Source organism: Hipposideros armiger, unplaced genomic scaffold (assembly GCF_001890085.2).
Source record: "Hipposideros armiger isolate ML-2016 unplaced genomic scaffold, ASM189008v1 scaffold_497, whole genome shotgun sequence".
NCBI classification, from domain to species: Eukaryota; Metazoa; Chordata; class Mammalia; order Chiroptera; family Hipposideridae; genus Hipposideros; species Hipposideros armiger.
The window spans coordinates 160304-188218 of record NW_017731847.1 but is presented as its reverse complement, the minus strand read 5'-3'; the positions used below and the strand labels follow the sequence as shown (position 1 = coordinate 188218).

The 27915-nt window shown below is 50.2% G+C and overlaps 2 protein-coding genes across 3 annotated transcripts in view; one reads left to right on the top strand and one right to left on the bottom strand.

Annotated features, from left to right (window-relative positions):
- The window catches only part of ARMC12 (armadillo repeat containing 12), a 12501-nt gene extending 2022 nt beyond the window's left edge, over positions 1-10479 (bottom strand). Inside the window, exons 1-5 of one of the 2 annotated variants that reach the window (XM_019667489.1) lie at positions 9147-10479; positions 8251-8396; positions 7875-8009; positions 675-848; positions 463-534 (exon numbers count right to left, since the gene is read on the bottom strand). In XM_019667489.1, the coding sequence (XP_019523034.1) occupies positions 463-534; positions 675-848; positions 7875-8009; positions 8251-8396; positions 9147-9390 (771 nt within the window). In that variant the 5' untranslated portion in view covers positions 9391-10479. Of the gene's footprint in view, positions 1-462; positions 535-674; positions 849-7874; positions 8010-8250; positions 9085-9146 lie in introns of those variants that run through there. The other variant, XM_019667487.1, reaches the window with a different exon arrangement.
- A 1904-nt stretch (positions 10480-12383) lies between these two features.
- On the top strand, positions 12384-18265 carry LOC109395963 (uncharacterized). The gene is made up of 3 exons (XM_019667443.1): positions 12384-12662; positions 16673-17146; positions 17458-18265. Exons 1-3 carry the CDS (start codon positions 12384-12386, stop codon positions 17476-17478), a joined length of 774 nt encoding a protein of 257 aa, XP_019522988.1. The 3' UTR covers positions 17479-18265.
- The last annotated feature ends 9650 nt before the right edge of the window (positions 18266-27915 follow it).

Below are 27915 nucleotides of genomic sequence, written 5' to 3'. Positions count from 1 at the left end.
AAATAAAAAAAGAAATTTTTTTCCTTGTAATTCTATCCAGTTTTACCTTGTAATTCTTCCAATTTTGAGATTATGTTATCAAGTTCACATAAGTTTAGAGTTGCTTTACCCTTCCAAACCAGTAATCGTTATGTAGCGGCTCTGTCTATTCCTAATAATGGTTTCTGTTATGTCATTTTTACCTAATATTAAAATACCTATATTAACTTTTGTTTTGTCACTTGTGTTCCTGATTCTCAGAGTTTAGAAAACCCCTCAAAGGAGAGTTCCTCTCCCAACAAAATAGATTCTGATTCTACTTGGATAACAGAAGAGGGACTAGTTCTCAATGTATGTAGTGCAGAGGCAGGAAGAGGAATAAAACAGTCTTGTTAGGGCTAAGTCTGCCTGGAGAATCCATGATTCTTCCTTCCCCAATGTCTGAGTTGGAATCCATCGGTCCCTCTTCCGTTCCTCTCTCACCTTGCAGTTGAGAATGTCATAGAGGAGGTCATTCTTCTGGGCCAGGGAGCTCAGCAATCGAATGGCTTGCACCTGAATAAAGGAAATAGTAAAGCATAAAAAGGCAGGTGAGCCTGAGCCTGAGCAGAGAAGGCACACATCTTTTCTCCTCCCTCTAGATGCTGTGCCAGGGCTGTCAGGTAGGCCGGGCTTGGGCCATGGTCTTGAGGCACCTGTGCCAGGATATAGTCTGACTGAAGAATCTCTATCAAGGCAGGCATCACCCGTCGCAGCTGTGGATGTGCGAAGTCAGGCAGTGGAAGGTTATTGAGGAGCCTGAGGCTTGCAATGTGCAGCTCTGAGTCCCAGATGGTAGATATCAGTTCCAGCACCTTGATGGAGTGTTCCTGGGGGGAGAGGGGAGAGAGACGGGTTTGCTTCTATGAAGATCCCCAACGCTATCCCAGCCTCTGCTTTCACTCTTCACTGCCCCCCACCCGTGATGCCTGAGCCAAACCCAATAGACAAGTCCCTCTACCTTAAACTATCAACACTATTTGACCTGGTTGACCACTCCCACATTTTTAAAATTCTTTCTTCACTTGGCTTCTCTTTCAGACTTCTTTCCTCATTCTACTGACCAACCTCCTCAAGCGTGTCTCCACCTCAGACCTCTCCCTAAGCTCCAGAGTCATGCATTCAGGTGCCACTTCTCTTCCAGAACGTTTAATAGATCTCTCAGAGTTAACATGCTCCGGCCCCCAAACCTGCTCCTTCCACCACCTTTCCTATCTCAGCTGGTGATGATTACACCTTCCTTCCTTGACTGTGGTCTTCCTTGACTATTTTCTTTCTCGCATACCCCTTTACCGACCTTCAGAAAATTCTGTTGGCTCTACCTTCAGCACTATCCCCATTCCCCTTCTACCATTCTGTTCCAAGTCGTTATCTCTCATCTGATTTCTGCGATAGCCTCCTGTCTCCCTGCTTTCACCACTGCCGTCCCCCATGCCCGCATCTGTTTCAGAACAGCAGACATGTTAGACATGCCATTCCTCTGCTTATGAGTTTCTCGTTCACTGAGCGTAAAAGCTCAAGTCCTTACAGTGGCTTACGGTCTCCACCATGATCTGCTCCTCTCCCCCCATTATTTCTTTGACCGCATCTCCTATTCTCCCCTTTGCTTCCATGGTTCCCATCACAGTGGCCTCTTACCTATTCCTTGAACCGGCCAGGTACACACCTATTTTAGGGTATTTACATAAGTTGTTCCTTCTACTTAGAATGCTCTCCCTCCAGATATTCATAGCTCACTCTTAACCTCCTTCAAGACTTCGCTTCAGTGTCACCTCACTCAGGTCTTCCTTGGCTGCCTCCTTTAAAACTGCAACACCACTCCCATCCTAGCCTTCCTTATCCCCCATCTTTATTTTGTCTCTCTCTCTAGTGCTGTCACATGTAACACACTTTTTATTTTTAAACTTTTTATTTTCCAATAATTACAAATTCACAGGAAGTTGGAAAAATAGTACAGAATGGTCCTGTGTGCTTTTCACCCAGTTTTTCTCAATGGTTACATCCTACTAGGAAATTGGTATTGGCACAATGTGTGTGTGTAGTTCTATGTCATTTTATCACGTGTAGGCTCATGTAACCATCCCTGTAATCAACATATTATTCCATCGAAGTTGTTCCATCGCCACAAAGACCGCCCTTGTGAGACTCCCTACAGTCACACTTATCCCCTCACCAAACTCAACTCTAACCACTGGCAACCACTAATCTGCTTTTATCTCATAATTTTATCATTTGGAGAATGTTATATAAATGGTGTTACACTTTGTGACAGTCTGAGGTTTTGGGGTTTTTTTTTCACTCAGTATAATACCCTTGAAATCCATCTAATTTGTTGTATGTATCAATAGTTCATTCCCTTTTATTACTGAGTAGTGTTCAGTGGTATGGATTACCAGTTTGTCTAACCATTTATCTATTGAGGGACACTTTGATTATTTTGTTTTTTACTACTACAAATGAAGCATCTATGAACAACTGTGTACAGTTTTTGTGCAAATATAAGTTTTTATTTCTCTAGGATAAATGCCCAGTAGTGCAACTACTGGTTTGTATGGTAAATGTATAGTTAAAACAAAACAAAAAACTGCCAAACTATTTTCCAGAGTGGCTGTTACACTATTTTATATTCCCATCAGCAATGTATGAGATATCCAGTTTCTCTACATCTTCACCAGCATTTAGTATTGTCAATGATTTTGAATTTAGATCATCTAAGAGGTGTATAGCTATATCTTAATTTATTGTCTTAATTTTCATTACCCTAATGGCTGCTGATGTTAAATATCTTGTCATGTGCTTATTTGCAATTCATATATCTTCTTGAGTGAAATATATCCATGTCTTTTGCCCATTTTCTAATTGGATTAGGTTTTCTTAATATTGAGTTTTAAAAGCTCTTTGTATAATCTAGGTCTGAGGCATCGATTATACATGCTTCATGTAAAAAAAATATTTTTTCCCAATCTACACCTTGTCTTTACATCCTTTTAATGGGGTCTTTAATAAAGCAAACGGTTTTAAAACTGCACCACCACCTCCATACCAGCCTTCCTCAACAAACTTTCCTTTATATCTCCATAGCACTTGTCACATGAAGCACACTACATATTGTACTTATTTGTGTATGGTCTGCCTTGCCCTGCTAGAATAGAGGTTCCAATGGGACAGGGATCTTTCCTGTTCTGATCACTGCTACATCTCCAGTGCCCAGCAGAGTGCCTTGGTGCCCAGTTAAGTGATCAGTATATACCGGGGGTGCCAAAAAAATGTACACATTTTAGGAGATGTTATTTATGTATTACTTTTTGAAGTTGAATTGAATTATGGAGCAATGTGTAGTATGACGTTCGCTCAAAAGATAGCGTTAATCAAATGAATGCTAGCGTCATTCACTGTACTACCATTTTAATGCAGTTTTTTCCTTTCTTAAAATGTACATACTGGGCCGGCCGAGTGGCTCAGTTGGTTAAGAGCTCGCTCAAGAGTTTAAGCTCTGAGCAACAGCGGTTCAAGTCCAGCCCGAGCTGAGCAGCCGCTGAGCTGCCAACAGGTAGCAGGATGGCTCAGCTGAAAAAAAAAAAAGTACATACTTTTTTTTGGCACCCTCTGTATTTGTTCAATGAATAAAGGGATCTTGGCTTCTGAGATGCAAGATGCGTGGACTGAGAGGTATTACCAAAGACAGGTAACCTCGTAAGCTATACCTTTCTGAGCCACTTAAGAGGGAGGGAAGAATCCTGGAGTGAGCATCACAGCATTCCCATGGAACCCTGCTCCTCCCCGCCCCCACCCCTTTGTGGTCTGCTAAGACCTGATGGACAGGTAGGAGTTAGCGAGTCTAGGATGGGGTTTCAGGCAGAGGGGACAGCAGGTGCAAAGGCCAGGGAGGGAGAGAGCATGAAACATACCGTGTAAATAGCTGGGGTTGGTTGGGGCAAGGATGTGGAGCTGATGCTGTACTTTATACTAAGAGTCTTGAGGAAGACCAAGCAAGGGGCTGATGAGATCAGATCCCTAAGGAGAGGGTGGTCTAACTCAGGGAGTAAAGATGAGCTCTATTTGGGATGTGTCGGGTTATCAGGCCACTAGGTTGTCTAAATGGAGCAGTGGGACATGGGTCTGGACGACAGGGGAGCCACCAGGCAGCAGAAAGAGTCGTAGGAGAGCATATCTAGATGGAAACTGAGGCCAGGGAGTGGCTGCTTTCACCCCGAGAGGAGAATAGTGTTTGAGTCCTAAAGTACAGACCCTGGGAGAAAGAAGAAACAGTGGTGGCTGGGCCACCTGTGTCAGAATCTCTTGGGGGCTTGTTAAAAACACAGCTTCCCTGGGGCACCGGACTCTTTGGGTTTGCAGCCCCAAAATCTTTGTTTTCAACCAACTCTCCAGGCAATTCTGATTTGCTTGAGAATCACAGCCTTCAGGATACTGAGAGGGCCAAGGGATGAAGTAGAGTCAGCAAGAAAAGTGAATACCTAGACTTATTTTTTCCCCAAAAAAAAATGTTTCATGCAAAAAATTTTAAGCGTGAAAATACCAAGGGCTATGGAGGAAGCAACGCCACTGGGGTGCTTGTGTAGGGCTGATGGAGGGAGTAAACTGATAAAACGTTTCTTGAAAAGCTGGGCATACCCTTTCACCCATCCCAGCCATCCTACTCCTGCATACACACCCTGGAGAGTCTCCCATTTCCGCAGGGAGATGTACACAGGAATGTTCACAGGAACATGTTCAAACAACTCAAATGCCCACCCATGGGCAGGCAAATGGGTAAAGAAAATGGCAGGGTTCTCACAAAGGAAAATACTATAAGCAGGGAGAGAGAAGGAAACAGAGCTATCCACATCAATAAGAATGACTCTTCCAATGTTGAGTGGGGAAGACAAACCACAGAAGACAAACTGCATACTTCTAGATACATGAAGCTTAAAAGCTTTCCAAACTACATTTTACCTATTCATCTATTGTCTGCTGTGCCCTGCTGCAATATAAGATGATGCATGCACACACGGTAAAACTGATAAGACAGGGAGATTGTAATGGTGGCACTATTTCTTCCATTTTGAGATTTGGACCTCTGGTATATAATTCGATTTAACCAGTGTAACTTATCTTGGGACTTTCTGAAAGCTTTCTTTTCTTGTTCTCTTTCTGCCAAAACTTAATGGCTCTGTTTACTATATTACTATGCATACCAGTTTAAATGTTTCTATTTACTTCAGCAGGTGACTTGGGTGAGGTTTGTATACCTACCTGTATAGTTTGTATCCACTCCTGGCTCCAACTTAAATCTACATAACATATGCAAAGGTTGTGATAACCAGTTTAACCGCACCTTCCCCCCCAACCCCAACCGACGGAGCCGAACATACCAGAAGATTCCATTACAGGCCAAAGTAATTTACGTCCTGGTTAGAAAATATAAAACTTCAGATGAAACAAAGACTCGGGGCAGTAGTTTCCAGCAGACTCTGCTCATCTGACCCTCCTCTTAGTTTAATAAATCTTCCCTTTGTATTTCTACCTGCCTCGTGAATTCTTTCACAACCCGTGAGTAAGCAGCCACAACAAAAACTACAACGAATATCAAGGAATTGATGAACAAAATGCAGGGAAGTGACTGTCTCTGGTGGGAAAGGAGGCATCAAACCTACTGGTCATGTTCTGTTTCTTAGCCCGGGTTCTGGTTATGTGTGTTTTGTTTTATTATTATTCTTTGTACTGTACACATAGAAGAATGTAAGTTTTAAATACTTATTTTTAATTTGGGAGATAGATATTTCTAGAGAGACATTTGGAGGTCAAGGAAGATATTTTTTTGTTTTTCTGTTTTGTTTTTAATTTTGCTTTTTAAGATGGGAGGGAATAGAACATGAATGGGAAAGAGCAGAAAAGGCCACATCAGAGAGGCTAATCAGGAGAGGGGCCCTCAAGGAAGGGGGTGGGATCCCAGACAGAGACTAACAAATATTGACTACACACAAGAAGAAAGCTTTTTTCGTGGCAACAGCAGGAAAAGGATGGATGTGGAAACAGGTAAGGCTGGGGGCCTGATGGCAGGAAGCAGAAGGAACTGACTTTTGGTGGATTATATTTTCTCTATATGGTGGCAGTGAAGTCACCAGTGGCCCAGCCACCAGCTTCTGACCAGCACAGCATGGGGGGTGTGGTATGATAATGTATCTGGTCTTGTCCCTGGTTCCAGGCACAGAGCTCCTAAAATCCTTGCAGTTTCCTGACTGGAGGGTCTTTTGTTATTCATAATGAGCCCTTTTCCATCATCCCTGGGTTTATGCTACTGAGGTGGCTCCTGGCTTACTCCTAGATAGCTTCTGGATGGGGGCTGGTGGCCGGAAAGACCAAGCCATGATTAGAGGGTTGAGATTTTAGCCCGATCCCTGACCTCTGGGGTAAAGGAAGGGCTAGAGATTGAATTCAATCACCTATAGCCAGTGATTAATCAATCATGCCTACATAATGAAACCTCCATAAATACCCCCAAATGACAGAGTTGAGAGAACTTCCAAGTTGGTGAACACATCCAGGTACTAGGAGGGTGGTGTCCCAAGAGAAGTCATGAAAGCTCTGCCACCCCTTTCCACATCCTCTGCCTTATGCATCTCTTCTATTTGGCAGCTCCTCAGTTGTATCTTTTACAATAAACCAGTAAACATAAATAAAGTGTTTTCCTGAGTTGTGAGTGTGGATGCAAAAGGAGCTCCATACTAAACCTGACAAGCTCAGGGGAGGCCCGCATGGCAGGCCCTACAAACTCAGACCGAAATTAACCACACTGAATGGTCTGAATACAAAAATTCCTAACTAAGGTGGGCCATGGCGGGAAGTCACATCCTTGGCCTGCAGCTTCCTTGACAAAGGTCAGTCCTTACCTCAAGTAAGCCTGTCTATTTTCTTTTGCATCTAAGATAACATACCCTTGGAATGTCAGAGTAATCCCTTTTTCCAGACCTCTCAGGGCACAACCTGCCACACCAGAGTCCAAAACTACAGAATCCCTCATTGTTATTCTTATCCCAATTACCATCTCTATGTGCTGTAAAATGCTATTAACTATCCTGTACCCACCAATAGGAAAGAAGTATCTGTCTCTTCAATTTACTTTTTATCCAATCCCAGAGATTTCCCCCCGCTTTGCTTTCTCCCACCCCCTTAATCTACCACCAATGAATTTCATGTAACCCCTCCTCCTTTGATTCTAATGTATAAAATAAGTTGCAAAACCTCCATTTTATGGAGCATTTGCACAATCCATTGAGATTCTGCTTTCCAACAATTGTCATCAGTTTGGCTCAAATAAACTCTTATAAGTTTTCTCTTAGGCTGGATGTTTTTTCTTCAACATGAGTCATTCTAGTGAATTATCAACTCTCAAAAGGGGGTCGTGGGAACCTCCACTGGTCAATCAGAGGTACTAGGACTTGTAACTAGCATTTGAAGTCAGAGGTGGGGGGCCAGTCTTGTAAGACTGAGCCCTTAACCTATGGAGTCTGTGCTAACTCCAGGTAGTGTCAGAATTGAATTGAATTGTAAGACACCCAGTTGGTGTCAATGAGTTAGTTGGTGTCAGAAGGAACCTCAGGGGGCTTTCTGCTGTTTGGGGTTCAGAGATATTCCAAGTGCCCTAGTTCAGTTTCATCCTGAGAATCAAAGGCTTTTATGACCCTGCTGGGAATCTGACCACCATTTTCCCACTTATTTCCAAGAAAAAATATATATCTGGGTTACAAATTCAGAACCAAACTTCTGGAATGTGACCAATTATCCTACACCTGCTAAAGGACCCATGGACTATGGCCATCCCGTGTGCTCTGCCCACAACTTGCCCCTGGGCTCACCTGGATTTTGAGCTTGAATTTCCTGATGCCAGAGAAAGCTTTAAGTGTGTTCAGAGCTTGAATTTTGACACTGCTGTCCTTGTCATCCAGCATGGAGCCCACCAACACAATGTCCTCAGCAGTACAAGCAGAGGCCTAGAGCATGCCAAAAGAGGGAAGAGGCAGAAGCAGGGGTCCTGGGCCCACTGCCCACCCCCCTTTCCCCCTTCCCCCGCCCATGTCACCAAGACCTCTCAGCACAACCCCTCCCGCTGCCGTCAGCCGAAGAGACAGGTCCCAGGACACAGCTTGGCCAGTCAAGGTGGGCAAGCAAGGATCAGCTGTGGCCTCCAGGGCCTGGCTGATGGGGAGGGACCCCCTGCTTCCCTGCCCTCACCTCAGCCTCCAGCAAGTACACACAGCGGGTGATGCTGTGCAGGATCATGCTCTTGGTGTACTCATCCTGTTTGTAATCCAGAGAGTTGAGAAGCCTCCGGAGCTCACCCGAGTACCGCCCATGCCGCTCTCGCTCGATCGCCAGGCCTAGACAGCCACCCAAGCCCAGTTCAGGCTGTGGACTCAGAGGCGATGAAAGAATGGGGTTGGGAAGTTGGGGAGAGGGACCTAGGGACAAAGCTGCCTTGCCTTTACTGAAGAGAAGCTTTCTTGCTATAGGCACAACCACCATGTACAGTTGAACAGGATGTGGACTGCATGAGGGCACCATGTCTAATGCTGTAGTAGAGGTGGGTAACTACATGGACTCCCTGCAAGGAGTAGAGTCCCCCAGAAACCTCCTCACTGCCGTTGGATCACCAGTCAACACCCATGACTCCAGGAAGGAAATGGTGGCCAGTTGAGGGCTATTTTAGGTTCAAAGGTTATCCTGGGGGATGTGCGGATAGATCCTTCAGAACAAGGTCCCTGCCCTTCCCTGGGGTGTGACCCAGAGCTACTGGTCTCTCCATTATTAGTATCATAAACATCATAGTTTTTAATGTTTACTATAACCATTTCCTGGCATTTGTACAAAGTTGTCATATGAACTAGCAGAGGCTCTGGACAAGCAGGTCCCCCAATTTTTCCCTAGGGAGAGTTGCTAATGCCAAATGTCCATGCGGCGGCATCCTGGAAGCCAGAGTGAATGTAGAATTTAAGGCCTGCCAGATGAGGCCTGAGGATCCCCCTTGAGTGCCATCCACCACCCAGGGACCCTGAGCTAGTATCTCTAGAGCAGTTTTGAGGAAGATGCAGAAGAGAAATAGGAAGGAAAGAGGAACCTGGAGGAGTCACCGTTGGGCCCTCCCAAACTGGAGGCATCGGGAGCAGGTGCCTCCTGGGGCAGAGCCCTCCCCCCTGAGCCCAGACACTCACGAGCAATGCAGATGGGCGAGGTGGTGCTGAGGGGCGGTTGGGATTTTATGCCTGCCCTGATGGCCTTGTAGAGCAGGTAGATGGCCCCAGCACCCGTGGCCAGGCCCACTACACTTTTGCGGATGTCCAATTGCCCCAGGCTATGGGAGACAGGCTTGCCCATGTCTTCAGCGCCACCTTGCGCCCAGGTGGGAGCTAGGCCCAAGGTACCTGGCAAGGGCCTTCCGGAACCAGAACTCTGGCAGGGCCAAGAACCCAGGGTATCAGAATCGAAACCTAGGTAACAAAGGAACCTGGGCAGCCAGGGGTGCTTGGAAGGAGAGAAAGCTTAGGTTGGAGGCTATAGGAAATGAATCTCAGGACTCTGGAAATAAAAAGTCTAGGGCAGGAAGGTCTTTCATGTCGCCTTTTCTTTAGGGGAGCTAGGTTGGTGGGGCCCCAGCAGGTGGTTCCAGGGGCTACCTTTACTCCATTAGAGGGCAGCAGAGGCCCAATTTCCAGGCTGAAGCCTTTGGAAGTTCCTGGGAGGGGTGTTTGGGGTGTACCCACAGGCAGCCCTGTTCCCCCTCACTTCCCTGGCCTTTCCAGTTTTGATCTCTTCACCATACATCCACTGCTGGGCCTCAGGCAAGGGTCCCCTTAAGGGAGGGGAGCACCTTATAAAGTTTTGCACAGAGTTTCGAGGCAAATCCGTCATCTTCCAGCATTTATGTGTTCTCCTATAGCATACTTACCTGTGTGATCAAAAGCTCTTGAGAGCAGTTGTCGCATCTCCAACATTCAGCACAGTCCTACACTTAAGAGGTGTTCAAGTCCTGATTTCTGACATTCTTTGAGGACTTGAGGGCAGAACAGTGATGGAGAATCTGTTTACAGGGGTTCCAGGCCCATTTAACCAGTGTGGCCCTAGAGGAGGAACTGCCCTTGCCTGAGTCTGTTTCTGCGTTTGTAACCTGAGGAGATCCAGATTCACCATTCTAAAACTCCAAGATTAAAATCTGGGCAGGTCTGTGCCTTTAAATCATGGGTGCCTAAATCTGTGAGTACCATGCCCCAGTTCTCCCTTCCCACCCCCAACACACACAGGGCAGGATGAGGCTTGAGGCCTCCTCTGGAGTCAGGAGGTGCCACCACCCTGGAGGATGAGCGCCCAACTTTGGAGGCCTTGGTCTTCACCACTACTAGGATGGGGCAGGTGAGACCAGACATCTTCCCTCCTTCTTTCCCTTCCCCCCATCCCCAGTGGCCCCCATACCCGCTGGCCTCACCTTCTGGTACAGAACAGGGAAGTGACAAGCCCCAACCCAGGCTCTGGCCCAGAGCCAGCACTGAGCATGGTTGTACCAGAACAGGGCTTCACCTGCTTGGCTGTGAGCTCCTGCTGGAAGGCTCTGGGTCCTTGGCTGCATCTGGGCTTGGAGGTGGGAAAATGGAAAAACAGCATCCCCAAGGACACTGCAGCCAGCCAAGCCTGTCCATCCAGAGCCTTCACCCATCACACCCGGGCTGCAGGCAACAACACTCTGTCATGGCCATTCTCTTCCTTTCCTCTCTTCTGTCTTCAGTCCTCCTCAAGGGTCATTCCTAGCACTCTACCCAGCCCCGAGGTGGGTGACTACATGGACTCCCTGCAAGGAGGAGTGAGTGGTGGTCCCCAGAGGCCTCCTCACTGCCTTGGGACCACCAGTCACCACCCATAAACTCCAGGAAGGTTGCCTGATGAGGACTATTTTAGGTTCCAAGGCTACCCTGGTGGATCTGAGGATAGATTCTTCAGAACAAGGTCCCTGCCCTTTTCTGGGTTGTGACCCAGAGCTACTGGTCTCTCCAGTCCATGGAGTTGATTCTGCAACCCTCACATCCTAAGCAAACACAGTGCTCCCGTGTTCTTTAAAGACCTCCAAAGGAGAAGGCTCTAAGCTAACTCCTTCCTGCTATACCTAAAGCCCATTTCTTTTGGTTCTGCCCTTAAATGATTCAAAGGGATTAAAGGCAGAGGCATCCCCAGTAGGACATTTTCACTAGTCCACAGCAAAACTAAAAAAGACAGAGGAATGTATATTTATTGGTATAAAGTCGATGACTGTTCTTTCTTGGAATGACTGCTTTTGATTCGCATGATGTCTTTCTTAGTTTGAGAATTAAAATATACTTGTTTTTATGAAACGATGGTGACAATAGATGGCAGTTCTGTTTTGAATGTTCTTAGGGAGCATAAATTAAAGCTGCAACTCTTTGTGGGAACTTGGCTTTTGTTTTCTTGTTTTGGTTTTCCTGTCAAATCCAGAAATCTGGAACCACGGGCTAAAGAGAAGTCTGAGGTTCCATATACACACAGCCAGCCCCAAGTTTCTTACCCACCCTCACTCACCAAGGCAAAAGGGCATGGGGTGTCTTATCACACCCCTTTTTGCCATCTGCACCAGCTACCTTCGAGGCTGATGTTCCCATCCTGTTAGGTGCAGTTTAGTTCAGTGAGAATGTGGGCTCTAGCCACTGCGACGTTCAAAAGCAGTTCAGTCACTGACTCAGCTTTGTGATTTCTTTGTGCCTCATTTTCCCCGCCTGTAAAATGGGAATAATACCCACCTCATGGGGTTGTTTGTGGGGATTAAGAACTTGAAACAGTGCCCAGCACACAGAGCTCACCAAACACTGACTGTAATAAAAACTATTATAAGACGTTTCACCTGGAAAAAAACGTTGAGCGTGGTAAGGCAGTGAGCACACAGATGGCGGGCCTCAGTGAGGCCAGTAAAGTACATCATTCAGCCCCTTCCACTCACCCTGTACCCGGCACACCTTGGTCTTCAAGCTAATCACTCTCAATTCCTGTAACCCATTTAACTGCCTTGAATAACTTCGGGTTAGAGAAATTAGAGAAACCGAATATATTACGGGGTGCTTACTGTGCAGACAGAGTGCAGTGCCATTAAGGACGGTGAGCCTGGCGGGGCCCAGTGCTTGTTGTAAGCACAGGAGAAGCTAAGAGAAAATTAGTATAACTTCATAACGAAAACCCCGTTGGAGTCCGACCAGCTTGGGTTTGGGCAAATTCCATAATCTGAGTCTCAATTTCCTCCTCCGGAACACGAGTCTATTAATATCTACCTACTACCGGGAAATGCTGTTGTCAGGAATGAGAGAATGTGTGTTATGACTCTCGGTGCACAGAAGACGTTCAACACGTGCGAGCTTCCCCCGCAGAAAACCAGAAGCTGGGAGATGAAAGGCTTGGGGGGGCGCCAGTGCCTCGCCGCGGATCCCACACTCTCCGAGACCGTCTCCTTCCCAGCCAGCGCTCACCCTGGCCCAGGAACCAGATTCGCGGGCCTCTCGCTAGCTCGCTACTTAGACGAAAGCGTGGGGACCCGAAGAAACGCCGCGAAGGCCCTGGGATCGGAGGGGGCGGAGCCCCCAGAGGAGGAGGAGTGGGTGGGGGTGGGGGCCACGCCTCTCCCCGCCCCGGGCCTCCCCCATCTTGCCCTCCCTCCCGGGTCTACCTCCCCCCGCGCGCATCCGGCGGCGGGCACAGGATGTTCTTTCGCTCCCGTTCCCCAACCCCCCCGCGCCCCCGCTCTCACTTTCCCTTCGCTCCCCTCCCCCACCCCCGTCGCGCCCGGCGCCGGCACCTTGTTTAACTCCTTCTCTCCCGCGCTCCACGGCGCCCGGCCGCCCCCTGGGGTCTTACCCTTCCCGTCCACCCCCCAGGATCCTGAGGGTTGCCCGGGTAGGGGCGGGCCAGGGCTGAGCACCGGGCCCGGGTTCTCGGGATCCACTGGCTCGTCGGGGGTGAAGGGGTGAAGTGGGATTCCCCGGCCTGAAGCCGGCATCCTCCCAGCCCCTGCCAATTCAGGGCTTCGGAGGGGGCTGGAGGTGGGTACCCGCACGCGCCCGAGTGGGGCGGCCAGATGGATGCTGTTTGCTCCAGGCCCTGCGGTGGGGTGAGAAGATAGAGGACCCCAACGTCATCCTCTCCCTGGTTGGGATAAGAAGGGGCCCCCGGCTCAGGCAGAGGATGGAGAGAGGTGACGCCCCTCTCAGCACGTCACTGTTGCCAAGACAACCGGGGGCGGCGGAAGCGGGCTGGGGACTGCGAGACCTTCGAGAAAGGAGGCTGCCCGAGGCATTAGGACCCGGGTGGGGGTGGGGAGGTGGCGGGGAGGGGGAGCAGAGCGAGCCTTTCAGTCTTCTTTACATGCTGAGAGAAACAGAGAAGAATAGGTTCTGTTCGCTGTTTCATTCAACAAATGTTTATTGAGCTTGAACTATGCTTGGTGCCATGCTTAGGCATGGGGTGACACCGACGCTGGATCCGAACCCTGCCCTCACCGGTTCTTGTTAGGGTAGGGTGGCCATACGTCCAGGGGTTACGGCTATAGAACCGGTGTAATTATTAGTAATGTCCCTTTTCACACTTAAGAGTGTCTCAGTAAGGGTGGGTAGTTAAGGAACCCTGTCCCTCAATTCAGGGAAGGCTTCCACTGTGCAGGGAAGACAAGCTAATGTCTGCAACAGGCACTTTCTTGACACTTTGTATTCTGTCATCTTTGCCCCTCATTCTGCAAGGTAAGGATCACAGATGAAGAAACTGGCTCAGAGAGGTTAAGAGACTTGCCCTAGGCCAAACAGCTAAGTGTTGGAACCAGGATCCAGACCCATGTCTACGTGGCCTCCAAAGTCAGAGAGCCCTATCTCTCCTTCCTTCTCAAAAATAAGTAGATATTAAATAAATAAACAAACATAAATATCGGGTTGTCGGAAAAGTCATGACGTATTTTTTCTGTTTTTCGTTGCATTAAATGCATCATGACTTTTCCAACAACCCAACAAAAGACACTGTCCCTGAAGGAGCTTATACTCTATGGGGTTGAAAATACTACAGTTCATAACTAAATAATAAATTGTGAAAAGACTGAAGGCAGCTCATAAAACTCAGAGGGAAGGTGATACCAAAATGGTCAAAGCGGGGGTGGAGATTATCAGAACCTTCCTGCAGATGGTAGATTTTGAGCTGGGTCACGAGGTAGTGATTGGGGGGGGGGCGTGTGTGTGCACGCGCGCATGTATGTGCATGTGTGACATGGTGCCAAGAAAGAGAACAACCCAAGGGCATCAGATCAGGGACCCAGAGCTAAGCAGGCTGGGATCTCTAATGGTGAGATCTCTCTAAACACCCCAAAGCCATTGATTGCACGCAGTGTCTTTTCTGCCTTTCACCTTCCTCCCTGGTTTTGTTTCTTACTGGAGCAGAAGCTCCCAGCAGGCAGCTACACTCATTCCACTCTGCACTCAAAGTCTATGCAGTTGGTATTTGGCTCAAACGGATGTTAACTTGGATGTCAGCTTCTCCCTTCCCCACCCCTCTCTGAAGATTTTGGGAAATGAAACATAGTGGCTCCTCAAAACAAAAGGACCTGAGTGAGCATCAGGAAGCCAACAGGCTTGATGGGAATGGGGAGACCAAGTCAGGAGGGAGAACTGAAAGAATGAGACAGGAGCAACCAAACGTATCAGTGACTCTGCTGCGCTCCTGCTCTGCACAGTGTTGGACTCCATGGTCTGGGCACACCATGAATGAATTCGGGTCCCTTCATATGGAACACAGGTTAGCAGCTAGCGTGTACCCAATGTGCTTGGTTGAGGACTCCGAAGTTGATAACATACACAATAAACAGTGTTTGAGAAAGGTTATTACAGCAGGGTGTGTAGGAGGAAGGGAAAACCTGGGTTAGAAAGGACAGTGTGGCAGCTGCTGTGGGATTTTGGGCCAAAGGTAGAATCTGTGGAGTTGGAGAGAAAGAGGTGAATGAGAAAAATAACAAACAATGCATTTTGTAATACAAGCAACAAACAGGAAGAATTTGGTAATAGATCAGATACAGGATGGTGAAGGAGAGAAAATAGTTAAAAATTAACCCACCATCATGGTGAGTTTGGGGGATGGGAGGGTCATGGTGGGCATTGGGGAGGAGCTGGTGCGAGGGACATGAGGATAAGTTCAGTCACTTCTAGGCCATGTGAGAGCAGGTGTCCTGTAGGTGACTGGGCTTGGAGACAGGGAAGTCCAGAAGGGCAGTGGGCTACATTCGGAGTGTCCCTGTCTCTGTAGGTATGCAAACAGCTTCAGAACAATCACTGACCTTGGATATCGTGGACAGGTTTCATACATCAGGTAGAAGTTTGGAGTCGATGATAGTGAAGGTTACTCCTGACTGGGAGAATCTGTGTTGGCTGGGTAAGCACATGTGTGGGAAGTATGCCTGTATGTGTGGGAAAGTGGTCCATGGCCCAGGCCTGTGTTGGCATCCATCTCCTCACCTTTGGCTACAGAGGGTGCCAGAGATGCCATCAGATGGGCCCCAGGGTGTGAGGCCCAGGTGAGGCACTTCAGCAGTCTAAGGTCCCTCCCTCAGCCCCACCCTCGAAGGCCCTGGAGCCCAGGCCTGTGGTGACTGCCAGAGCCTTTCCTGGAACTCGGCAGAGGACGGAGCCCCTCCCTGCCTGCCCTGGCACACTCCAGGCACAGCTTGTCCCCTGGGGTACCTTGCAGACACCCCGGTTGGCTGGGGCGTGGGACAAGTTCCCGCCCCTCAGGAAGAGTCCAGCTCTGGGCTGCCATCTGAGCTCCTGGCTCTGGGGTTGTCATCCTCACAATGGCCCCACCAGATCACAGGGGACAGCAGGCAGAGGAGGAAGGAGAAGCTTTATGGCTCAGTGGCAGGATTCATAGGTCTTTGTTGTGGCTTTGGGTAGGAGGGTGGGTAAGGCAGAAAAGCAGGGTCTCAGGCTTCAAGGAACACCTCCCCACCTGCTTCTCCCTCCCTCTGAGGAAATCTTCAGGGGCCCAGTGGTTTTGAGGGGAGGGGACAGGAAGAGACTCTGAACTCTGGGTCAGCTGAGGACAGAGATGGGGGAGATCTTGCCCTATATCCCATTTCTCCCAGCATCCTCTTCCTCTGCCCGCCACCACCCTAGAACAAATTTCTACCTCCATCTGCAACGAAGGGTTACATCCATCAGAGGCCTTCCAGAATGGTGGGGTTTGGAGGCAATGGGACAATGTATCCAGCAGCTGTATGCCCGGCCACACCTGCCGGGTGGGGTGAGGAGAGTGCCCCTCCCAGGTGGGCAGAGCCTGCTCTGCTTAGGCTGGGGGGCTGTGAGACGCTTTAAAGGAGGGGCGAGAAGGCAGAGAGATCCGCCAACCGGCCACGTGGAAGTCCTGAGCTAGCGAGCGAGCGAGCGGCAGGCAGGGGCGGGGGCCAAGGAGCCCGCCGTGAGCTCGCCCCTCCCGCTCCAGGGAGCCTCCGAGAGTCGGTCGTCGCTGACCGCAGGCTGCAAGAGCGGTTGATCTGGTGAGCGAGCACACCCACTTACCCAGCTGCTGAGTCAGGCTGTTCTCGTTCCCCGCTCGCCCGCCCGCCCGGGACATTGTGTTCCAGCCCCGGCGCGCTGGCACGGGGCCCAGGCGCTCACACCAGCCTCCTCGCCCTGTTTGTGCTCGCGGCTTACGCTCCGCGCGCAGCCTCCCCGCCGCCGCAGCCTGCGAGTGCGCGCTGGGGCCGGGGCCAGACGCTGGCCCCAGGGACCGCCAGCGGCGGCTGCGCGACCCCAGGGACGTGCGCCCAGGCCGGGTGGCCCCCCGCTGCCCTGCGCGGTCCTCAGCGTTAGAGCACCCAGACTTTTCCATCCCCCACCTGAGCCCGGGTGTGGAACCCCAGGCGGGTATGGGGCCTGGAGTAGCACGGTTGGGGGGTGGGGCAGGTGGTGTCGCTCCACGAGGGAGAAGGAGCCGCCCAGCCTGCCGCCCAAGCCCCATCAGCGCTCGGCCCGGGAGTCTGGAAGAAGATAGCTGGGAGCGCGCCAGCCCCAGACTTGGGAGACCTGGGATGCAGTCACGTGACAACGGAAGCCGGGTAGATGGGGCCAACTTCTGCGATCCCCGGAGGAGCCTCCCAGCTCCTCGGCTCCCTTTCCTGATCCCGTTCTTCACACCAGCCTGGAGACTCTAGGGACTCCCAGGGGTTGGCAAACCGAGCCCAGACCTTTTGGATAGTTTGGGAAACCCCTGGCGGGAGGCCAGGAGTAAAAACAGCTGGGACACCAACGGGTGGGAGCCGAGGGCAGGGTAGATGAAGACGACCCCAAACTAGAGCCTGACCTCTCCCTTTGCCCACCCCCAAGAGTTTATTCAGAGCCACGTTTTCTCCTTACCATCCTTCTGCAGAAAGACATCACTGAGTGCTAATCCTGGAGGTTGCTTAGTCTACAAACCAAGGAGGGGACAAAGGACTTACATACTGAGCACCTACCCGTATGGAAGGCTCTGCTGGGTCCTGCTAAGGATGTCATTCAAGTTTACATTCTTAAACAAATTAAATTTTAATTAAATTATTTCTTACAATTTAAGACACAGTTCCTAAAGTCCTTTGTTTTCCCTCCTTCCCACCTCCACGTTGGCTGTGCCCTTTGCTGCGACAGGAGATCCCATCCTCCATGTCTACCCATCTCTCAAGCTCCAGCTCATAAAGCCTGCTTGGCACAGTGCCAGTCAAATCTGATTCCTCTCCTCTCCGAATGCCCAACACGCTGGGTTTGGCCCAGCCTATGGCCTGTCTTACATTCTAGTGATCTGTTTACTAAGCCTGTTCCTCTAACCAGATTAGAAAGTCCTTGAGGCAGAAACAAAGTCTGCTTCTTTGAGGCCTCCCCCATCACTGGAGCTCATCCCCCACAAGCAAAACTTGGCCCTGGAATTGATGTTCAATACATGTTGAGTGTATTGAAATAATTTCCTGCCCTTGGGCAGTTTGCAGGCCAGTTGAAGAGACAAACACACAGTGTGTGAAGTTAAATAATAACCCAAGCCAGCAGGTGGTGAGTACCAAATGTGTGTAAGAGCTATAGGGACTCAGTAGCAAGGAGGTGGTGATATGGGAGAAAGATCCCAGGAGGTTCTAGGCCTTGAGCTGCATATGGAGGAGGAGAGAGGAGGCGTGGAGGTGACTCATTCTGGCTGACATCACACACCAGCCTCCATGCTAGGCACTTTACATTCATTATCTCTAATGTTTAAGGACGGGGGTAGGGTTGGGAGGAGTAGAGGGGACAGTGCCCAAGCCAGACCTGCCCAGAGCCAACCAGAGCGTAGAGGCAGCCTTAGATCTGGGCTCCCCACCCTAAGTCCCCGGGCACTGCCTGTTCCTTGGCCTGCCACTCCTACACACTACACCCAAGAGGGCTGCCCAGCACTGCCCAGCTCTGGATGCGCTCTGGTCCCACCCTGCTGAATAACTGGCTGTGTGACCTTGGGCAAGGCACTTCCTTCTCTACACCTTGCTGTCATCTGTACCTCCATTGCAGCGCTTACAGGCTATGACACTGTTGAGCCGGAGTCCCAGTGATGCTTGCCACCTCCCCTGATATTACCTGGGCGGCTATGGCTGCCTGTACCACCACCACCACCCCTCCCCCCACTCACTGCTCCCTCCCAGTCTGGAGCTGCTGAGAAGAACACTGGGTACAGAGTGTAAGCAGGGATAGTAGGTTTCCTGTGGTTGCAAAAGGAACATTGGGACTTTCCCTGCAGTGCCCGAGCTGTGGGAGAACTGGGGGAGGAGGAGGCAAGGCCAACCTCGAAGGAACCTCTGCGCACTTCCCTCCCCTCCTCAGCGCTCCCAGCTCTCAAAAAGGCTGGTACAGTTTGTTACGCTGAAGCTGGAATGTACCGTGTGTTTCATATGGCCTCTGTCCAGTCCTACACCGGCCACTTTATATTTATACTCCCTTCTTCAGCCGTGGCATCCTGCTGTCAGTCACCCCTGCTCTCATCTGCCCTCCTCCCACCTGCCCCCCACACACCAGCCCTGTGGTGGGTCATGCTTGGGTTCTAAACTCTTGTAGGACGTAGGGGTGGGGTGCAGAGAGAGCCCTGGAAGAGAGAAGTGGGACTCGGGAAGGATGAAGCGCCCTGTCCGCTTTCTCCCTCTCATCACCCAACCCTAAAACTGCCTCCAAGGCCATGGACTCTCCAAGTTGGATGTGAAGGTACTCGGCTTTTGAGGTTGATCCCCTACTTCTTGCCACCTGAGCACTTCTGTAATATTGTTGAGTCCAGCTAGACTAGCAAGCTGAAGGCTCTATTTAAATTGCATCCCCCCCTCAAAATCTTGGCAGATCAGCTAATCCATGATCCTCCCCCATCGTAACAGAGAACACAGCAGAGGGAGGGTGGAGGGGAATCCCACCCACTAGCCCAGAAGTCACACTTTCCTAATATTGGATTGTCAGAAAAGTCATGACGTATTTTTTCTATTGCAAAAATGCATCATGACTTTTCCGACAACCCAACAGATGCTGCAAAATGGAATTTGACACTTGGTGACTTAATGCTATTCTGAGTTGTCACAAGTTTAATCTCAAAGTGGCTTAGATATTCAGAGATCGATCCATTTATGATCTGGCTTTCCTCCCCCAAGAGCATGCAATATTAGTCACATAATAGCTAATATTGATTGCCGACTAGGGACCAAGCGCTGGGCTCAGGGCTTTATGTACTTGTACACCAGCTCGTTTACTCATCGTAGCAACCCTGGGAGGTGGGTACTATTGTTAGCCCCCTTTGACAGTTAACGAAACTAAGCCTCAGAGAAGTGACAAAACTGGGGTTCACATTTAGGTCTGTCTGACATCAAAGCCAGCACTTCTAAAGGGCTGGCTGGGTGGCGCAGTTGGTTAAGAGTGACAGCTCTGAGCAATTGGGTCACCGGTTCGATTCCCACATGGGCCAGTGAGCTGTACCCAAGCTTAGCTGCCGCTGAGCTGCCAACAGGTGGCCGGATAGCTCAGGTGGTGAGAGTGCATGTTCTTCACAACAAGGTTGTGGGTTTGACTCCCGCATGGGATGGTGGGCTGCGCTCACCCACCCCACCCCGCCTCACTACTAGTTTGAAAGCGGTGACTGGACTTGGAGCTGAGCTTGTACCCTCCACAACTAAGATTGAAGAACGACAACTTGACCTGGAGCTGATAGGTCCTGGAGAAACACAATGTTCCCCTTCCCCGACTACCCAACACTGTTGCCTTCTTCAATTCCCCAATAAAATCTTAAAAAAAAAAAAAGCCAGCACTTTTAAATGATCTGCTAGATTTCTCAAGCCTCAGAGTCTTATTTTTTTCTCCCTAAAAATTATTTCAGGAACTCTGCCTCCTCCTTGGAACCCATGCACACCTTGAAGTATGATTAGCCCGAAAAGTGTTTTCAGCCCTAGTAATGGGCTGCGGTGTGGAGACCCCCCAGAACACTCAGTGGTGGAGTCAGTCAGGCCTGCTGGCTGTGAGCAGCGTCAGTTGTCTCAGCCGGCTGGTATGCCTGCTGCCTCTCACCCTCTCACCTGGGGATAAACTTTGCCTTATTGTATTGATCTGGCACTGGGGTCTAAAAACCAGGGGCTGAGCCTAGGTTCCAGGGCTCTGAACTCAGATCTGTCTGTGAAACCAGTGACATGGTGGCATGGCCTCTTTTAGGACCCATTCACAGCAGGGCTTGGGAGAAATCACCATATGTCAACCCCTGGCATTTGTATCAGGCTGTGTACATTTCTCTTACATGTCCTAACTCAGTATGATCTTAATGTTCCTCTAAGGTAAAGAGACTATTACCCACTTTCCTGATGGGAAAACGGAGGCAAAAGCAGCTAAGTTGCTCACCCAAGGGCATGAAACTAGGTCTATGACTGTGATAGTTGGGGTGCTTTGTTTCATAATATTGGGCCTCCCCTGAGCTAATAGAGGAAGAGTTTCCCAAGATGTTCCAAAACCTGGTGACATGTGGCCTTTCACCCAGCCCTATCACTCTAAGAAGGGACCACAGCACCACACTGCCCATGCCACCCTTATCTACCCCCATGGGCTGAAGCAAGGGCACCAGACATCCTGTAGGTAGCTGGCCTGTCCTGATCTCTGGCTTCCTGTCCTCTGTGGCTCTCATGGGCACATTTTGTCCTCTCTGAGCCCAGTTCTTCCTCTTTTATCCTTCCTTCTCACTTTCTCTCCCCTTGCTCAATGAGAGTCCTGTTTATATGCCTCCATCCATCTGTGTTTGCTTTTTATTTTTGCTTTTTGCATGTCCATTCTCCTGGGACATTTCCTGAGTCCAATCTGCCTTCTTCACTCTGACGTTGTCTTGTTTCCCAAGAAGCATCTTCCATCCCTACCCCACCTTCACTCCTCACCTTGCCTCCACCTTCTGCCAGTGTCAGATTGCTCAGGTTCATGCATTTAGTGGGCACTTAATGGGCTCCTACTGTGTGCTTCAGGAATTGTGTTAATGCCTGGGAACCCAAAGTCCAAAAGTGGTACTGGAGCATCTACTAAGCACCTACTGTGTGCATTAGGCATTGTGCTTCAAACTGAGGGCACAAAAGCTGGTTGTTTTCCTCAAGAGATCTCTGGGCTACTTGGGAAGATGCACAGAAACAGATCATTACAATATCCTGGGAAGCTGAGGACTGGGTGTGGCCAGAGGGGTCAGGGAGGGCTCCCCTGAGGAGGCCAGTCTTCAAGTCCGACTGAGGAGCTAGCCAGGCAGAGCAAGGGGGCTGGGCATTCCAGGTAGAAGGAGCAGTATGTATAAAGGCACACAGGCGTGAAGCTGCCCCATGTTCTCCAGCAGGCACCTTGAGTTCTTTGGTCTGGCCTGGACATGGACTGCAGGTTGGGAAGCCCAGGGAGATGAGGCCAGAGACAGGCAGGCCAAGACAGTGCAGAATCTCATGTTCCGGCAAAAGGGTTGACCTTTATCCTGGAGCAGCCAGAAGCCCCAGCAGCCTCATGGCTCCCTGCGGCCTGGGAGTTTCAGGACTGGGCCTGAGCCAGGCCCAAAGCTCTCTCTCGAGCCCCTATGAACCCATATTTACTGCCCTTTGGTTCAGCGGGGCCTGCGGGATAGTCAGACACTTAAATATAATGCTGTTTCTGAGGCACAATCATTCATTCATTCATGAATGTTTAGCAAGCTCTGATGTTTGCCAGGTGCTGCTCTGAGCACTGGGAATGGGGTCATTGAACCCCACAGAGGTCCCAGCCCTCAAGAAACTTACATCCTTGGCAGTTGGGGACAGAGGATAGGCTATGAACAAAGAAACAAAACAAATAAATTAGCACGGTAATTTCAGGTTATGCTGAGTGCAAAGAAAATAAAAGTGATGCAATTGAGAGTAATAGAGTAGGCTGGGTAGTCAGGGGAGGCTCCTCTAAGGAAACTTATGTTTGAACTGAAACCTAGATGACAAGAACAAACCAGTATGTGAACATCTAGGGGCTTAGGGTTACAGGCATAGGAAACAGCACATGAAAAGGCCCTGAGGCAGGAAGGACCTTGGTGTTTTCTAGGTTTAGAAAAAAGGCTGGGTTCAAATTCATTACTCCCCAGCAACTTTGCAAGGATTATTGTACTCATTTTGTAGAGATGGAAACTGCGGCTCAGAATGGTTAAGTTCCTTGGCCAAAATCATAACTGGTAGTACAAATTTTGCCTCTACAGCCACTTCTCTTCTTTTTTTCTACTGAAGTATCAAGTATAGCAACCATGTATTCTAAATTATTCAGAAAAGTCCAAGTCTCAAAATTGTCTCATGGTTCTCTGGACAGTCATCCTGGACATTCTCTGTGTCCCAAATCATGACTTCAAGTCCTGTTTCTGTCATGTAATACCAGTAGGATCCTAGGATGAGTATATAAGACTCAGTTTTGTCATCTATAAATTGAAAGAGCAAAATTCCAATACCATAGGTTTGCTGAAAGAATTAAATGAGATATAATCCACGTAATGGTCAGTGGAGTACCTGGAACATGGCACGCATTCAATTCATGGTAGCTCTTTATTGTTACCTTGGAAGGCTGAGGGCAACTGCTGAATGGTCCTGCCCCCATGTGAGGCCTCTGATGCATGAGACAGGCTGGGGAGCTGTTGTGGGCGGAGAGAGACCAGGAGAGGGCAGCTGGGAGGGCCTCTTCCTTGTCACTCAACCGCTCATTCCTCCTGCTGGGATCCGACACTGACACATCTTGTACTTCCCATTCCCAGGGAAAGTCCTCACCCCTGGACCGCACCCACTCCCCATCTCTTTGGGCAGAGCAGAAGCCAGACAGTACCGGGGACTGTGAAGTGACAATCCTCAGCCCTGTGTGTGTCTGGAGTCCCCATGGGCAGGCGGCCAAACTGCAGGAGGGCAGGGACCCGCAGAGGGAGCCTGGTTTGGGCTGCTAGGATAGAGCTCTTCTCAGAGGAGGTGGGGACCCGGTGGAGTACGTGACTCCTGCCCTTTCAGCCTGTACACTCCAGTAAGCAGGACAGAGACCCCTCCCCAGCCATCCCCAACCTTCCCCCGGCTTCCTGCTGAGGCCCTGTTACCACACACTCGCACTCACACACCCCTCCCAGGCACCCCTGAGAGGACCAGCTGCAGCTGGGGTGTGGGGGTGTGGAGAGTCCTGCCAGGGTTCTCAGATCCCTAGCCTCCTTCTTCCACCCCTCCCTCGCCCCCAACTGCTGAGCTGCCTCTCTAGGTTTAAAGCAAAACACCATTCTGTTCTTCCTGCTGCTCAGTGGCAGCAGCTCTGCCTAGGGTTATTTTTAGCAGGGATGCATGGAAGGTACATTTCTCCTGGACTTGCACTGGGGACATCATCCCCCACCCCCCAGCCAAGACTCAGCCCGGAGAGGCCAGTACGGAAACCCCCCTCCCAGAAAGGGGAAACGGGTGTGTTTTCTGTTCCTTCAACTCACCAGAACAGGAGCTGCAGTCAAGCACTGATGGGAAATTTTAGGTTCAATGGGCTCCACCCCATCCCTGGTCTCTGTGTTCCCATAAACCTGGGGAGCAAGAGGTTCATAGTGTCTGAGGTCAAGATGCCTGGTCTGTATTGGGGTCTAAGGGGAGCTGCTTGGTTACAGCCAGCACAATGGACTATGTGGGGCACCAGGCAGTCTGGGTGTGTTTGCACAGGCTGAGCAGGGTTATTCTATGTATTTCTCTGGATGTGTGTCTTTTAGATGCTAGAGGTACTTCACTGAGGTATAATCTACACACAGTAAAATGCACAAATCCTAAGTAAACAGCTTGATGAATTTTCGCACATATATATATATATATATATATATATATATATATATATCCATGTAACCATCACCTAGATCAAGATTTTGAACTTTTTCAGCACCCCTGAGTTCTCTTGTGCCCTCTCCCAGTCAGTCCCCACCCCAGAGGTGACCACGATCTGATTTCTATCATCATAGATTATTAGATGCATGTGTGTGTTACAAGGTTAAAAGAAATACAGCTGCTGTCATGGAAGCTGGAAGTAGGCGATAACATTTTTCGTGTGAAAAGGGGGCCTCAAAAAAAGGAGGGTTATTGGAATTGGAAAACAACTAAGGGATCGTTGGCTTGGTAAACAGGAGGTTCCAGAGCACACCCAAACCCTCAGGACGGGGACAGGAGAGCTTGGGACACATCTTGGAACCTACTCAGTGAGTGGGGAGAGCGGGAGTGAGGGAGGAGCCTTTCGGGGCTCCTCCTGGGTCCAGCCGCCTCCATGTTCTGCCAGAGGCTGGCGCCCCTCTCCCAGCCCCTTCACCACAGTCGTTTTCAGCAAGGCTAAGTCTGCAAGGAAGGGTGCTCTCAAGGGCGTCCACCCAGAGACAGGGAGATATCAGGCCTCTGCACAATTATTTATCGTCCCTCTTTCCTTTCAGGGTCTTCACGATTCTGGGCCTCCTTCACCCCTTATCCTGTCTAGGGAGGGGAGCGGCCAAGGCTTTCAAAGTAGGGCGGTAGAAGAGAGTCAAGGAGCTCATCATTCCTTCTTTCATTTGTTTAAAAATGCTCATTTCAGCACCTACACTGTTCTTTAGCTAATGCTAGGTGCTGGGTATGGGAGGATGACTAAGACAGCTTTTAGCTCTCTAAGGAGTCCAAGGTAGCATGCCCAGGTGAGGCGAGGCCTTATACCCCCTTCACATTGGAGATGAGGCGCCCAGAGAGGTGCAGTGACTTGTTCAGATCACACAGCTAGCTACTGGCAGAGGCAGGCAAAGGACAGGGACCCTTGACTCAGCCCTCTCCCTCGCTGGAGATAAGAAAGCAAAGGGAGCAAAATCGACAGTCCGACTCCTTGGCCTCTCCCTCACAGGCTTTCTGGAGTAGCAGAGAGAGCACTGACCTGGAAGTCAGGGGGCCTCATTTCTGCGTCTAGGTCTTAGAAGCACTTCCTCTCTCTGGGCCTCGGTTTTCTCCCATGTATGTGAGGAAGGCTACCTCCGGAGGAGCTTTACGGTTCCTTTAGCTCTAACTTTCTCCAGTGTACCCGGCATTTTCCTGCCTCGGTGCCTTTGCTCGGTTTCTGCCGCCTGGAATGCCCCTTTACCTCCCTCTTCCTTCCTCTGACATTCTCCCAATCATGTAGGACCTAATTCAAATGCTGCTCCCTGAGGCCCCCACAGTCTTTGGGGACCCACTGAGTGGTGTCACCTAGGTCTCCACTGCCAGAACAGACAGCCTGACTCATTTTGTGACCCTCCTGTCCTATGGCAGGGCCTCCTGCCGGGAAGGTGTCTGTTTTGCCAGCCACCTTGAAGTGAATTCTTGCTCCCACCCCACTTCTACGTGCCCCTTTCAGCTTTCAGAGACTGAGCTTTTCCTTCCTTAGGGCCTCTAAGGGACTGTGCCTTCCTGCTGGGCAGGCCAGTCCAACCCAGGGAACCAAACTGGGGCGCTTTTGGCAAAGGTGGCCACCCTGGAAGGTGACTCCAGGAAGGATGAGAACAGGCAGGGCCTCGGCCAGAAGATGGCTGCGCCACCTCACCTGTGCCACCCTTATTCAAACATCTGGCCAGAAGCCCTCCCTCACAGCAAACACGACCACACCCGAACCCACCCCGACCTATCTGCCCACAAACAGACTAGCAACTTTGCAAAAATGTACCCCACTGCTCCCTCTGCTCCCCTGCCCTCCCCCAGGCAGGCACTGTGCACACGTACGCATTCATCGCACATCCACACTTGGGCATACACAGACACGCAGTGGGCATGCACCCTGGGCGCACACCTCACATGAGCACACAGGCACATGGGTGTTCACACACGGGTACACATATACACACTCTCCCATGATGTGGCCTCCGCTCTACCATCAGCTCTCAGGTGAGCTGACCTTGTGCTTGCTGAGCCACGGATGCTGCAGGAGAGTGCTCCGTTGTTGGGGTCTGGCTGCCTCTAGGTTTACATAAAACTGGGGTCTTTTGTATTAATTTTCCTTACTGATGGCCCTATGGGGAGCAGAGAAAGCTCCAAGAGCTATGAGTTTCCTCCAGGCAGCACCTGGCTTGGGGGCCTAACAGGAATGGGGGTAGAAGGGTAAGGATTCCATTACTTCTATCAACAATATTTCCAAGGAGCCATTGTTTTGTGGGACCAGTAAATGTGAGGCTGCCCTTCTCTTTGCTTACACGCTCTCACTCTCCACTCCGTTACAGCCATTCTTCCCGTGGCTGCAGAGGCCTTGGGCCCGTGTTCTCTTCCCGTGGGGCGGGAGGTTCCAGGAAGGCTTTGAAGGCGGTCTAGTCCCGAGGTTGGTGTGGCTCTGAGGGTGACAGCAGGGTCTCAGGCAGGCTGGCCCCCTAAAGTGGACTGATGAGGAGTGACTGTATCTGTGACACAATTACCGGATCTACAGGATTGGGCAGAGAGCAAGTTTGGACCCCATTAAACCCACTTCAGCTGCAGTCACTGAGCACAGAGCCTGGGCCTGGGGAGGGCAGGGAGGGTGAGGGGGTGGATAGATAAGTGAGTAGGACACAGTGACTGTCTCCTGAGAGAGAGAGAGAGAGAGAGAGAGAGAGAGAGGCCGTCACCTCTGCCCACCCCTCCTCAGAGCACCACAAACACCGGCCAGATGGCTGGTCCTCCTGCTGTCTTCCCTGTATTGGTTACTAACATCACACTGTGGCCCAGCGCAAAAACTTAGGGACCACCCCAGATCTGCCCTCTCCTACCCCCTCCTAACAGTCCCCCATCCCATGGGTTATTCTTGTCCCATCCCTCCCATCCACTCTCTCCTTTCAGGGCTCACTGCCTTGACGTCTCTCACCATCTCCTTCCCAGGGCTTCTAAATGGGGGTCCCACCTCCAGCCTTAAACCATCCTCCACACTGCTGCCAGAACCATCTGCCTCAAAGACACAGCTGATCTATAACTTAGAGCCTGTCCCTGCTCCATTACCATCAGGATGAAGGCCACAGTGCCTGACACAGCACAGCCATCCTTCCGTGCTAAGCGCCTCTCAGTCTGCCCCGCTACGTGTGATGTCCCAGCCTGCCAGTTCCCCCAACTGGCTATGCTGGTATACACCTCTGAGCCTTCATATGTGCTGTTCCTATTGCCTGGAATGTCCACCTACTCCTTGACCTAAGAAGGACCTCCTCATCTTTCCAGACTGAGGAGGTCCTTGGTCTCTATTAGAACACACTTTATAATAATTATCAGCAATAATGATAATGCTGACAATAACGATTTAAAAGCCAACACTTTGACTTGCACAGACCAGGCACTATGCTGACTGACATACACAGAGGGTGCCAAAAAAATGTAGACACATTTTAAGAAAGGAAAAAACTATTAAAATT